The sequence below is a fragment of the Botrytis porri genome, assembly GCF_014898465.1.
Source record: "Botrytis porri strain MUCL 3234 chromosome Unknown BPOR_006, whole genome shotgun sequence".
In the NCBI taxonomy this organism is placed as follows: Eukaryota; Fungi; Ascomycota; class Leotiomycetes; order Helotiales; family Sclerotiniaceae; genus Botrytis; species Botrytis porri.
Genome location: NW_024066080.1, coordinates 2,249,846 through 2,263,006, shown reverse-complemented (window position 1 = coordinate 2,263,006; position 13,161 = coordinate 2,249,846). Strand labels below are relative to the sequence as shown.

Here is a 13,161-nt window from a genome sequence, read left to right as displayed (position 1 = left end):
TGGCAGATAGATAATGCTCTCTGAAGCTCAAAAAAACTTCAGGGACTGCGCAACTATAGCCCATGCCTAAAAAATATCACTGCTCGTCCTCCGCGTGATCCTTCTTCCATTGTTTGACCCATGCCTCAACCCTCTCCACATTACTCTCCACCTCATCACTTGTATCACTCCGCAGCTCCACCACAATCTCCTCATCATAACTCTCTCTCGCTTCATCAAGTAGAACCTCCATGATTTCCGCATCTAAATTCTCTTGTAGTTTGGCTTCTGGATAATTTCTATGTTTCGATGAGAGTCAGCTTTCTCGATCATAGCTTCCCATCTTTGATGCAGTTGTAGATGCAGTCTCCCTCCGCCCAAACTTAGAGGAAACATACCTCGCCTTCAGCCGATCATACAACAGCGTCGAATCCACCCTCAGCACAACGACCAAATCAATCCAACTTTTCGGAAATAGTTCGCAAGCATGCCAATCGATGATATATCCACCTTGCTTAACATCTTCTTCTATTTCATCCAATAACTATAGATTCCCAATCAATTAGCCAAAACTCCCGGCGAAGTCTCAATAATCTATTAGAATATATCCCACGTCAAACTTGCAAAGGAACCCAAGACAAACCTTGTCCTCGTCCACAATCCAAGTCTTCAATTCATCATCCCAGCCCTCATGGCATCCCTTCTCCTTAACCACATCATTGACACTCAAATGTTTCAATCCGGTACTCTCAGCCAATTGTTCGCAATGAGTAGTTTTTCCTACACCAGGCGTGCCTGTTATTATAATATTTGGCTGCGTGCGCATAATGGCGAGCTTGTGAAATTGCGAACTCGGATGTGTTCGAACTTGAGAGCTTCAGGACTACTTAAGTTTCGCTAGCAGGTATCCGAGAAGATATTCGAAGAAACGGAGTGATGTGACCTTCAGTCTTGAAAGATTTAGTTTCAAGGTATTTGTGACAGAGTCTCGTATTTCAAATTGTGCAGAATGCGACTTGATGATGTTTGCGCTGGAAATTTGGGGAAAGCTTGTGACACCTCCGCGGTACTACTTTTCTCTTGGCATCAACTTTTTGAAGGAAAAAAAAATCTTATCGCAGAAGGCGGGGGCTTATCGGCACGTGCAATTGGCGGGGAGAGGAGATCGGATGGGTACAGAAGCTTAAAATAGATAAGGGGTTGGTGGGATTCCTGCGGGAGTACTAGGAAGTGGCTTCGACTGCGCTTTAATGAAGTCTAATGAGCCTCCAAGTGAATCGTGTACTGAATTTATAATGTTATTGATATTGGCATAATTTAAACATTGTGATAATAATTAGGTCATTATTTGTGGTTAATCTTCTTCATTGAAATATTCTGCATGTAGTTTCCCATCGAGAAATCATGTGAAGCAAGCTGATCTGCTAAATTAATACTTACTCGATGTAGGTATGAGTTTCGTTGATATCCAGGTCCACCAGGTTCACTATTCATAGACTATAACATCTCGCATTGTTGTTTCTTATTCTTATTCTTATTCCTCCGCTGTAGGCTTATACATGATTGTTGTGACATACTGCATTGCGAATTAGTACATAATATTAATTGGTAAAGACGCTCCCGTACCTTTCGCTTATATCTCGTAGTGGCAGAAACAGCAAGAACATTGTTCTTAATGCTGCTCGTAGCTAGATGATTGAGAACAGTATGGTTAGGCATGATGAGAACACTATTATCATCCTTCATTGGTGCATTGGCATTCAAGATAGGTTTTCCCAAAAACCCTGGGAGAGTAGGTGGAGGAGGCAATTTGTCTATAGCAGCAATTGCGTATCTGTATTCCCTGGAGTCTTCGGGTTTGTCCATATCTATGAGGTATTGTGGAATTTCTGAAGTGAATTGACTCTGGGAGATTGCGCGCTTCATCTTGGAGACTGGCTTCGGTTTCGTCCTCTCTTCTGCAGGTACTGGCTCGGGCTGGGTGATTTCAGGCTTGGTTTCTGAACCACCAATTGGTTCGCTAGGTATATTTACAGAGCCCTCATCGTTAGGCAGGTCATCGGCGCTGACTTCGATGTAATTGACTAGATTGTTGCCGAAATCGACGGTGGTTGGAAGAAGTGCTGAGCATTTCATGATGCCATCTTGAATAAATCGAACGTGGTGAGTTCCAGGGCGTACATGAATTATCGCCTTCAAAAGTCCCGGCTCTCCTTCTCTAGGAAATATTAGTGAACTGTCAAAACATTGGAGTCCAAGGGTTTCAGTAGAACGACTAGAACTCACACTGCACTCAATCTTTGCTTTTTATTCCACTGAAATATGGTTCCAGTTACATAAACTTTCTCTCCGCCTTCTCTCCACTCGAATAGGGTTGGTACCGTTGCCTTGGTCCGATCGATTTGAATTTCCTCGGCGTCCTCTTCATCTATCGTCGTGCTACTTAGCGTCGAGTTCCGTCTTGCAAGTGGCGGTTCATTGTCCAGAGCATCTATATCCATAGCTGGGGCGATCGAATCAGCCGGTGTGACTAGAGGCGACCCTGGTGTGTGCACTTCCTCCTCAATTGGAAGTGGAAGTCTCGGAGGTCGCGAAAGATGATACGACATATCTTGAACGGGGGGACCAGAATGGTCGACAGATGTGGCTTGGGGGCTCGGTAGGGAATGGGAATGGGATCTGGATGTTACAGTGTCGTAATTGGAGGATGGCATGGGAACATCAACTGGCTTGGTTGGCTGATCCCTCACAGCGATCTTTTCTGTCTCTGGTTCATGTCTATGTGATTGCACACCTGCTTGTGGCTCTCTGTCATGCGCCGATGGTGTATTGACTCCGGAATTCGGCAAAGAATTATTGAATTGTGCAGCAGGGTGTGATTGAGAGTTGCGCGGGCGGTGTGTGACATTCGATCCGTGAGCCTGTGCAAGAGAAGGTTCTGCTCTCGCAGCAGTCCTATGCGCGTGTATCAAATTCCGTGGATCTCTGCGAGCTGAGGATGTTCTTGATGAGTCATTACTATGGCTCGAAGGTGCGGGAGAATGCGAATGCGGTGTCGAAGCAGTTAGCCTCGTGTTAGCAGAGGGTGTATTTCCCATTATGAAAGTGGTCGTGTGATTCTAACCAACGCACTCAAGAAATTATTCCTTTCCGGGAGGTGGAAGCCCTTTAAAGGAAAGAAAGGCAGAGGGACGGGGGGGGACGGCGGCCTGTGGAGCAAAGCTATCTCATGAGTTGTAAATAAGTATTTTTTGATTATGATTTGAAATGAATATATTGTTCCACAAATCTGGATGACCTGTACTTGTTAAGGGGTATCTTAGAAATAATCAAATTCGAACTTGAGATTTTAAATACAATAAGAAAAATTGGGGTTGTTCTTTCGTGGAAAAGATTCTGGAGTGAACCTTGGAAGTTGATTCCTTCCTTAAGGTTTGTTCCTCCAACCCCACAATCAGCTTTATTGAAGGACAACCCACAAAAATTGCGACGATGCTTTGAATCCTTGTTACACTCTTACAGTAGCTGACCTGGTCTGTGCCTTCATTAAAGCTTCTTTCATTCTTCTATTGTTCCATTCTTCTGTTCTTTCTTTCATCACACATCAGTACAGAGGGAGTAGTAGGATTACCTAAATGCTTGTAGTCCTATTTTATCAGACATCAATATCAGCACTCATTTATAGAAAAAACGGTTCCGTGAAGGCTCAAATCATGAGAATTATCAAAAATATTCCAAGTTCTACGAGTCCTTAAGCATTAGATCATACAACATTGGTGCAAAACGGATCTTATCTGTCAGCCTTGCGTCTTCCTGTCATTTCAGACAGACAACTCATTCATTATCCATGATGGAATCCTCAAATACAACATGGCTTTCGATTATAGGAATCACTTTTTATTATATTTCCTTGCCAATTATTGTTATTTCCAACTGGCTATTGGCTATACTTAGGATTGCTCTGGCCCCACTGCTACATCTGGGAAACTCTTTGGTTTCTGCTATGCTTCTTCCTCTGAAAGTGATGGCGAAGTTCGAGGCAAGCTTAATGCAATGACAAATTGATGGATTGCAGCTAACAGTAATTAGATCATCATCATATTCTTAGGGTCTGCAATCGTCATCGGCTTGATCACAGGGTCGTTGTTACGAGTTCTCTCGAGCATACTCGCATCGCTGTTCAAGTTGACATCATGCCCTGAAGACACGGGTCGTTCTGTGGAATCCATACGCGCCGCACGAGAACATAAGAAGAGAAACTCGAAACCGGATCCATTGAAATGGAAGGTCGACTCTTCCGTAGAGAAGAGATATTCCGGATGGCTGGAAAAGGATAGAGGCAGAAAGAAGGACGAGCACGGGCTATCGGCGCAGATCATAATTGAAGAAGATGATGACTCCGATGATGGATTCTAATCAGAGTAGGAGCAGCGATTTGCAAGTCTGTGCAGCCCCTCTTGAGATGACAGGATTAAGTTCTTTATATTATTCAATCTCTCCATTTGACGAAGACCTGATCCGTTCTGAACCTCTGAGTACATGTGCTCTCTTCCAATGGGGTCTTGAAGCCAGTTTCGTACGCCAGCAGTCCAGCCTGTGCTATCATTATACCATTATCAATGCAAAAACGTTCGTCGGTTGCGAAAACGCTTCCTCCCCTATCTCTTGCCATCAACCCCATCATTTCTTGTAATCTCTCATTACAACCCACGCCTCCCACGATGAGGACTTGGTTGCTCCCTACATGAGCCATAGCTCGTTCTGTGATCTCCACCAGCATCGCATACACAGTTTCCTGCAGGCTGAAACACAAATCTGACGTGGTGATAACTTCTCCAATGATCGGGTCTTTTTGCTCTGGGTTCGCCTTGAGTTCCGCCGCGAGTATATCGATGCTTGCCAAGATTCCAGAGAACGAACAGTCCATTCCTTTCACCGCATATGGCAGATCTAGTAACACCTTTCCCTTCTTTGCTAGCTGTTCGATATTATAACCCGGTGCAGGGTCGTTGCTAATTTCCAGAGTCCTTGCGAAACGATCCAAACAATTACCAACCGCAATATCTAACGCTTCTCCGAAAATTCGATATCGTTGCTCTGCGTATGCAATCACTTGGGTATTTCCTCCGCTAACGTATAGAACGACCGGATTTTGTGCCCCAGTAATCTCTCGACCCATTTCTATGTGCCCGACGCAATGATTTACCCCTACCAGCTCTTTACCCCACAACAGAGAAAGCATTCGCGCTGCGATAGCGACACTCTGGAGAGGTGCTCCCATACCAGGGCCTTTTGTATAACATATACAGTCGATATCAGATACTTTTACTCCAGCTTGCGCCATAGCTTGCTTCACAAGTTTGACAACCCATGATCGATGATGCTTCGCAGTATCTTTTGGTAGGAAGCCTTCTCCTGGAGGCGAAACAAAGGTGTGTCGTATATTGGAGAGAATTTCGGCCGGTTTGCCTTTGGAAGGATGTGATATAATACCAACACCCAATTTGTTAGCACTACCTTCAAGCCCTATAGCAATCATTCTCGCTGCTGGGTTCTATGAATTTTAACAATAAAATATAAACCAAGGAGGGGTCGACGATAAAATGGATAAGCCCAATGCCCTTGGCCGCTAATATTAGACAAGGCTGAAAATCACAGGCAGAACTAATCGATAAGGATTATGCTGAAAGGAAGTAACGTAAGCGCAATGTATAGAATTACTAGGTAACTTGATTGTCTCGAATACCTAGGAAGATTCACAACCAACATCTAGAACGGTTTAATCATATGTGCACAATTGAGAAAAATAATGCAATACATGATACTACCTAGCACTTTTCATTCCCACTGCAATCAATAACTACAAGAGTGCGAAATTTTTCCTGCTGACCTTGCGATGCCCCACATTCAGTCCGTACTAGGACTAGTGCCCCTTGATTTGCTCGGTTTATTTTAGCGACTTGTCGCTTTGGTGCGAGTTTAGAAATTAGAGTACTCTTTATCACTTGCGCCAATTCTGATACTACATTGCACACCACCACGTACATTATCCTTTCAGTAGCATAATTCAGTGTACTGAAATTATGGACGTCGACGATTTCGAAGCTAGAACAGCAACTTTCTCAGCATGGCTCCAGGAAATGGGTATTCGGACTAGTCCAAAGATGGCCTTGGTGGACCTCCGACAAGAAGGTCGAGGGCGAGGTGTCGGTATGATCCATTCTTTCTTCATATTTCTATTACTAATGTGGTATGGCTTTGATCAAAGAGCTGCTACCTGCTTTCCGTTGATCTTTCTGGAGTGATCCGAAAAGAATTTCTCGCTGACATGTAACAGTGGCCGTAGAAGACATTGATGATGACGAGATTATCTTCAGCATCCCACGCAGTGCCGTGCTAAATGCTCAGAATGCGAAGCCCCTTGCGATTTCAAAACGACTTGCAGAGAAGATGCCGAGCTGGCTGGTAAGTAGTTATGGGCGTCTCGACGAGATTCGAATTTGATAATTGACTGATTTTCAGGCACTTACCTCGATACTTATGGCGGAAGGACAAGTAGACGATTCTAAGTGGGCTCCATACCTCGCGATACTACCAGAGCAATTGAATAGCTTGGTGTTTTGGTCGGATAGCGAGCTCGCAGAATTGCAAGCGAGTGCAGTGGTGAAGAAAATTGGAAAACAGGGTGCTGAAGATATGTTCAAAACTTACATAACTCCACAAGGCTTACAGCACTCTAGCACAGAGATGTGTCACAAAGTAGCTTCTGTCATCATGGCGTATGCATTCGACATACCAGATCCCTCCGATGGTCCAACTTCCGGTGGCAAAGGAGAAGAAGCGGCAGATGACCTGGTTTCCGATGATGGAGAAGATGAAAAACCCATATTATCTATGATTCCGTTGGCCGATATGCTCAATGCAGATGCAGACAGGAACAATGCCCGCTTAATCTGCGATAACGAGGAACTAGAGATGCGAGCAATCAAACCTATTGCGAAGGGGGAAGAAATATTCAATGAGTTCGTCTTTTTCTCAATCACAATTTTAGCTGCGTTTGTGGTTTACTGACAGAGACTTTTAGCTATGGCCAGCTTCCCAGGTCTGATCTTTTGAGGAGATACGGATATGTCACAGACGGATACTCCACATACGACGTCGCTGAGATCTCAGCGGAACTCATTGTTTCTTTGTTCCGGAACGGCAAGGTTCATCCATCGTTGCCAAAGCTCACCCAAGACAAGTTGAAAGTTCGTCTTGATTTGGCCGAACGAGAAGGCATCTATGACGAGTCGTTTGATCTCGTTCACTCTAGTCCAGATGAGCCAAGTATACCAGATGAGCTCTTAGCATTTCTGTATCTCTTGCTTGTTGACGAAAGTCATCTTAAAGCCATCTTGGATTCAGAGAGCAGTCTACCAAGCCGTTCCAAACTTACCACGGAGCTCGCAGGTCAGGTCCTGGCAATTTTGTTGCAAGCGAGAGAAAACGAGTACTCGACTACTCTTGAAGAGGACGAAGACCTCCTCAAGAACGCAGATCTCCCAATTCGAACCGCTATGGCGATTCAAGTACGCTCTGGAGAGAAGAAAGTGTTACGAGCAGCCATTCAAGAAGCAGGTACATTTTCGGGTGGCAACCATCGTATGAGGCTTCCGCCTTCAAAGGAGGGAACGATGAAAAATGCGAAGAGAAAGGGGGAGGACATGGAACAGCCAAAGAAAAAGGGACGTTCTAGGTAAAATGTCTATTCAATTTATGCCGAGAACACTTTGGTTGGTAGGTCACGAAGCTTTTCATTTTGCTCTGGGAGTGCTTTTGGAGGAGATTATTAATTGGACGTCACATTTGACTCCTATAATCATTTCATAATGATCTTTTGCTCGGTTATGAGCGCTAAAATACATATAGGTCGCCTAGATACCCTCCTTGGGTACTTTCGGACAAAACTTCTAATGACAACAAATCAACGCTCAGCCCTTTCCCTGGGTAACGCCCAACCTCCCATTGCCCGTTGAACCCTGCAGAAGTTGATTTACAAAGAAGCCTCACAATGGAGCCGCTTCTGGTAAAGTGACAACCCAGTTGTCGTGAGAAAGAAAATTCCTAATTAGTGAGTTGGTTTGGAGGCCCGATTGCTCGGTTGTTACCAGGACTACCTCCAATACCAGTCCTGTTCGATTGCGATTGATGTTGGAACATGCTTCGTCTATGTGCATCCGGATACAAATGACCTGAAAGAGGTATTGTGGATCTAAAACGCAGAGGGTTGGTATCATACGGGTCAACCTCGTATACAGGCTGTCCATCATCCTCATCCTCATCCTCGTCATATTTCCAACGATCAGGTTTCCTCTCCATGCTTTTATTAACAGCTGTAGACATTCCTCTCCGGTCTATCCACAGGCGGCCACCTCGGCCAATTCGTCTCCGATATGCTGGTTGCGAACGACGATCATCTTCTTCTGGAGGTGTACTGTACCGCACGGTTACTGCGTCCGGTTTTTCTTGGCTCACTGGAGATGCTTGATCAAACGATTCGGAAGTCACAGATGATGGTGGCGTCAGTAAATACTGACTGTATTGAGCTGTTGCTGGGCGAAAGCCCGTGTTCGAGCTTTGTCCTTCAACTGGTAGGAGTGGTTCCCTTGTGCAGTCTATGAAGTTCTCGTTCCACTTGATATGCTGTGCGGATTTCTCCTCGAGCTCTCTTTGCAGCATATTCTCCTTTTGGGCCAGCACATGACTTAACGGTACCATATCCATTTCAATTCCGCGACCATCAGGGCGAGGTGGAATACGAAGTGGAGCTGGCTGGCGTTGCACATTTTGAAAGTCCATGGCCTTCCTCTTCTGTGGCTTCGAGTTGTCAGTAGGATGTTCAAACTCTCTTCCAGTGGTCGAGATTATGCATACCTTTTGATTGATGAGAAGTTCGTCATCAGGATCACTCTTGATACCCAGCTTGATCTTGAGGCTCTTGATTTCACTACGAGATTCGAATACGGAACGTTCGCATTGCAAGAGTTTTTTCTTATAAGTTTCGCGTTCAGTCGCCATCTTAATCAGGTCCCTTGCTTCTTCCATTTCCTTTCTCAATCTCCTAACTTTATCTGTGATTTGCATATCTCTTGCTCTGGTTTTCCTGGTAGCTCTGACTTCACGGCGCCGGAAGCAAACATATGGATCGCCTTCGTCTTGATCTTGGTGAGTTTCAAACTTCAGACTAGGCTGAATGCCATGATTATCACAGGCAAGCCGTCGAGACTTCCAATATTCATATAATTCCTTCAGATGACCAAATATCTTCTCTTCTCCTCGTTCCTTGATGACTTCTCTCATGGTCTCAAAACTCACCAAGGTTTTGTCTATTGAGGCCCATGGAGTTTTATTTTCAGCAGTTTCTTCGAAAATTTCCATGAGTTTTTCAAAGTTATCTTCCGAGAGCTGTTGATTCGAAAGGGTTTTCCTTTTGTTATAATCTTTTAGAAAAATTTCATCTTCGGTAGTCATGTTATATTGGCAACCAGTACATTCTTCCACGGTCTGTGAAAAGCGGATATAGGTTGCAGGTTTGTCAAATTTCCTTGAGTATAGTGATTCATAGTCAATGTCGGTACCTTCTTCTGCGGGAGGGGCCGGAATCTCTTGCGGCGCATCCTTATCACCCGAAGTGTGGCCTGCCAGAGCAGCTTGAAGATGGTATTCCTGTTTGAAACATCCGAGTCAGTATGTGTTGTAAATCACGTGATTATATGGTAAGATTGAGCACGTGACGACTAACATTTTCTTCAGCTTTTTCGACACCAGTCTCGACTTTATATTGACCTTGTAAAGAATCATATTCGGCAGATTCTATTTGGTCTTCTCGTAGAATTTGTTGATGGGTGGATCTGTTGAGCTTCTTTTGGCGCACCACCCTGCCAGCCGGTTGTGTCCTCATGTTGATGATGGAATGACTCCGATATGTAAAATTAACGCGACAACGCAATTTGAACGCGTGAAAAATTCATAAAATAAAAAACTGTTCATGACTGAATGTTTAATCCATTTTTGGAATTGAAATTCGATGTCAGTTGTAATATTTTGATGATAGAAAATTGTACCTTTGCCACGTTCCGACGTTCGTGATACAAGCAAATTTTTCCTGGTTCAATGTGTCAATAACTCTAATTTGGGTAATGTTGGCCTGATTTGGTTACTGTATAAGGCAACAACAAAGGACATTTGTGCACTATACTAGATCAAGGATCCTTGTTCTATCAAACTTCTGGCGATAGGAGATTTGACCATATTGTATGATATTGATCACTTCGATACCTATCCCATATAACTCACAACACCATCTCCAAAATTCATTGAGGATTGGGGGGGAATATAATACAAACTCTCAGGAAATAGGAAACTAATACTTTAAATCGATAATCAATCCGATTCGGAAGGAAAACATTACTTTAGTTTGGACATAATCGAATCTCGCATCTTACTTTCAGCCTCTCTCCCCGCCCTTCTAAGGAAACTTATCACTTAGCTCTCCAGGCCCAGTCTTGCGACCAACCCCAATCACCTCCTTTACCTCCACAGCCTTACCTACCTACTCCTTGGTTTTGCGACTATCTCTTTTACTGCGACCACTTCCTTTACTCCACTCACCCTATTCTTCAAGCGCTTCTCTTGCAACCGCCTTTACTACAACAAGTTACCTCCACCTCCTTTACTCGATTAGCCTTGCTACGAAAAAACAACCACTCACCCACCGCATACATAATCACATACCAGACAAACACAATCCGTCAATATGGGAAATACAAGTAGTGCAGTGTTGGAGAATATTGTACAAGGGTCAAACTGTGCGGATAATACATTTTTCTAAATAACTGTCTGGTTGGTTATTGGGAGGACCTGTGCGCTAATTCTGGGTGCGAGACAGTTGATCGAGATGAGGTTGATAGATTAAGAAAACGTTTTATGAAGTTGGATAAGGTGCGCACTATTCTGTTTCTTCGGTTGGTGTACTCCGTGTGCTGGAAGTACTGGGAGTTATCTATTGAGCGTGTGGGAAGTGTATGGAATTCAGGAGGGCTAATGGAGTCTGTGTCTACAGGATAATTCCGGTACTATTGAACGTGAGGAGTTCCTCAGTCTTCCGCAAATCTCGTCGAATCCTCTAGCTACCAGGTTGGTCTATCTTATTTCTCTCCATCTGCCGTCCAAACGCAATGTTCAAAATGTTGCATGTATACTAATTAATCTCCATTTTCCAGAATGATTGCCATATTCGATGAAGATGGAGGTGGAGATGTTGATTTCCAAGAATTCGTCAGTGGACTCAGCGCATTCAGCAGCAAGGGAAACAAGGAACAAAAGCTTCGTTTTGCATTCAAGGTTTATGACATCGATCGTGATGGATACATAAGCAATGGGGAATTATTCATCGTTTTGAAGATGATGGTAGGAAGTAATTTGAAGGATCAACAGTTGCAACAGATTGTTGATAAAACAATTATGGAGGCAGATTTGGATAGGGATGGAAAGATTAGTTTCGAGGAATTCACAAAGATGGTGGAGAATACGGATGTTTCTATGAGCATGACTTTGGGTGAGTTTGGAAGTTGAATCCGTTTAGGAGAAAATGGGTTGGTAGCTGAGGGTGAAACTTTACTAATGTATGTGGTAGATCAATTTTGATTCGAAAGCATTGGGAAGGGAAGAAGATCGGTAACATATAGCGAGCAATGCATGTTTTCACATACACTGCGATCCATATCAAAGTACAGCATGATATGCTCAGATGCAGGACATGATAAGAGCAATGGTTGAAACTCTTGCACCAGGACTAGGGATCTAGATGCATTGATATGGTGTGGTTGGTGAGTTCTCGAGACACGCATTTATACTCAACTCATTACAAGGAAGTGATGATTTATTTACAAGATCCTCCACCACATTTCTTCATGTGCTCCAAGTGAAAGTGCTATTGTTATCTAATAATTTTGCGGACTAGTCGTCCATCATTACATGTTAATAACCTTAGCTTGATGTCTAAATCAAACACCGATTTCGAAGCTTCTATCTCTCCTCCCCTACTATCATCAAGTGCCATCTTATTAACTAGATTTTCATGAGTCAACTAATTTGCTTGACTCTTTATTCGTCTTGGAATTGAGCGTTCAAAGTGTTCTTCTCAACCCAATCAAAATCTACCTCATGGTCCAACTAAGTTTGGGACATCATGTATATACACGTGTAAGCTTACCGCAAAAGGAACCCTACAGCTTTATATATGGATTATTGTTTTGTGCAATAAAGTTTACTTCATATCTAGAGAGAGATAGACTGAATCGATTAAGAATTTACTACTACTACTACTACTACTATCTAGAGAGTCTTCTCTCTCGAGTCAGGCCACTTTATCAAATCATTCAAATGGTCCGCTGATTTCTACAGTCCCCTTACCGGCCCGCGGTCGGTCCGACTTATTAGATATGCAACAAATTTTATTCACTACTTGATCTTGATCACGAGAATGGAGTTTATGGGCACACCTCGGGTCTTTGGCTTTGCTTGAAATCGCTTGGGTTTGTTACATCTGAAGTCTGGTTTCTGACTCTTGGGATTTGGAACGTTGGTTAGTGAATGGGGGGCTGGATGAAATATTGAGAATACATTTGGAGCAAGCATACAATATCAAATATGTCCACTCCATTTCCATATAAAGGCTCGCATGCGGGGATGTGCTTAGAGGCCAGAGTATGAATGGGTAGGTGATGGCAGATCAAGTGGATTTATTGGATGTTTGATATCTCGGGCTTCTTGGACAAGAATTCGCCGCCAAGGACGCCGTCAAAAGAGTGAATATGGCGGGATGCCCATGCAACGTGACTTGCCTATTCTTTGACTCTCAAACTACGAGATTATTATCTTTGGGAAGGGGCAAGATTTGGTTCGGCAAGTACAAGGCTTGAGGTCATGCAACAGCATAACACCACAAACACTCTCAAATATAGTAGTACAAGCATTTATATGTGTCACATACGACCATAGACTGAGGAGAATTGGGCATCCCGTCCGCTCTGCCATACACAAGCCTCAGATCGGTAGACTAGTAGTTGGGTGGGTGACCACCAGCGAATCCCTACTGTTGTATGTCTTTTGCTACTTCTTTTTGAAGATCAGATGGGG

General features: G+C 43.7%; 7 protein-coding genes across 7 annotated transcripts; 3 read left to right on the top strand and 4 right to left on the bottom strand.

Moving 5' to 3' along the window:
* Positions 1 to 76: 76 nt before the first annotated feature.
* EAF01_005185 (uncharacterized protein) lies at positions 77 to 805 on the bottom strand (the record flags this gene model as incomplete). Its single annotated transcript, XM_038913440.1, has 3 exons — positions 77 to 278; positions 378 to 523; positions 623 to 805. The coding sequence occupies 3 exons, from the start codon at positions 803 to 805 to the stop codon at positions 77 to 79; spliced, it is 531 nt and encodes a 176-aa protein (XP_038771526.1).
* Positions 806 to 1,513: 708 nt separating this feature from the next.
* Positions 1,514 to 3,077, bottom strand: EAF01_005184 (uncharacterized protein; the record flags this gene model as incomplete). Its single annotated transcript, XM_038913439.1, has 3 exons — positions 1,514 to 1,555; positions 1,606 to 2,197; positions 2,266 to 3,077. 3 exons carry the CDS (start codon positions 3,075 to 3,077, stop codon positions 1,514 to 1,516), a joined length of 1,446 nt encoding a protein of 481 aa, XP_038771525.1.
* Positions 3,078 to 3,829: 752 nt separating this feature from the next.
* EAF01_005183 (uncharacterized protein) lies at positions 3,830 to 4,395 on the top strand (the record flags this gene model as incomplete). The annotated part of the gene is made up of 2 exons (XM_038913438.1): positions 3,830 to 4,000; positions 4,069 to 4,395. The coding sequence occupies 2 exons, from the start codon at positions 3,830 to 3,832 to the stop codon at positions 4,393 to 4,395; spliced, it is 498 nt and encodes a 165-aa protein (XP_038771524.1).
* A 73-nt stretch (positions 4,396 to 4,468) lies between these two features.
* On the bottom strand, positions 4,469 to 5,518 carry EAF01_005182 (uncharacterized protein; the record flags this gene model as incomplete). Its single annotated transcript, XM_038913437.1, has 1 exon — positions 4,469 to 5,518. One exon carries the CDS (start codon positions 5,516 to 5,518, stop codon positions 4,469 to 4,471), a length of 1,050 nt encoding a protein of 349 aa, XP_038771523.1.
* A 544-nt stretch (positions 5,519 to 6,062) lies between these two features.
* Positions 6,063 to 7,721, top strand: EAF01_005181 (uncharacterized protein; the record flags this gene model as incomplete). The annotated part of the gene is made up of 4 exons (XM_038913436.1): positions 6,063 to 6,189; positions 6,317 to 6,444; positions 6,502 to 7,001; positions 7,064 to 7,721. The coding sequence occupies 4 exons, from the start codon at positions 6,063 to 6,065 to the stop codon at positions 7,719 to 7,721; spliced, it is 1,413 nt and encodes a 470-aa protein (XP_038771522.1).
* A 364-nt stretch (positions 7,722 to 8,085) lies between these two features.
* Positions 8,086 to 9,922, bottom strand: EAF01_005180 (uncharacterized protein; the record flags this gene model as incomplete). Its single annotated transcript, XM_038913435.1, has 3 exons — positions 8,086 to 8,838; positions 8,896 to 9,687; positions 9,764 to 9,922. 3 exons carry the CDS (start codon positions 9,920 to 9,922, stop codon positions 8,086 to 8,088), a joined length of 1,704 nt encoding a protein of 567 aa, XP_038771521.1.
* An 855-nt stretch (positions 9,923 to 10,777) lies between these two features.
* EAF01_005179 (uncharacterized protein) lies at positions 10,778 to 11,667 on the top strand (the record flags this gene model as incomplete). The annotated part of the gene is made up of 5 exons (XM_038913434.1): positions 10,778 to 10,829; positions 10,910 to 10,962; positions 11,084 to 11,157; positions 11,244 to 11,578; positions 11,657 to 11,667. 5 exons carry the CDS (start codon positions 10,778 to 10,780, stop codon positions 11,665 to 11,667), a joined length of 525 nt encoding a protein of 174 aa, XP_038771520.1.
* Between the last annotated feature and the right edge of the window lie 1,494 nt (positions 11,668 to 13,161).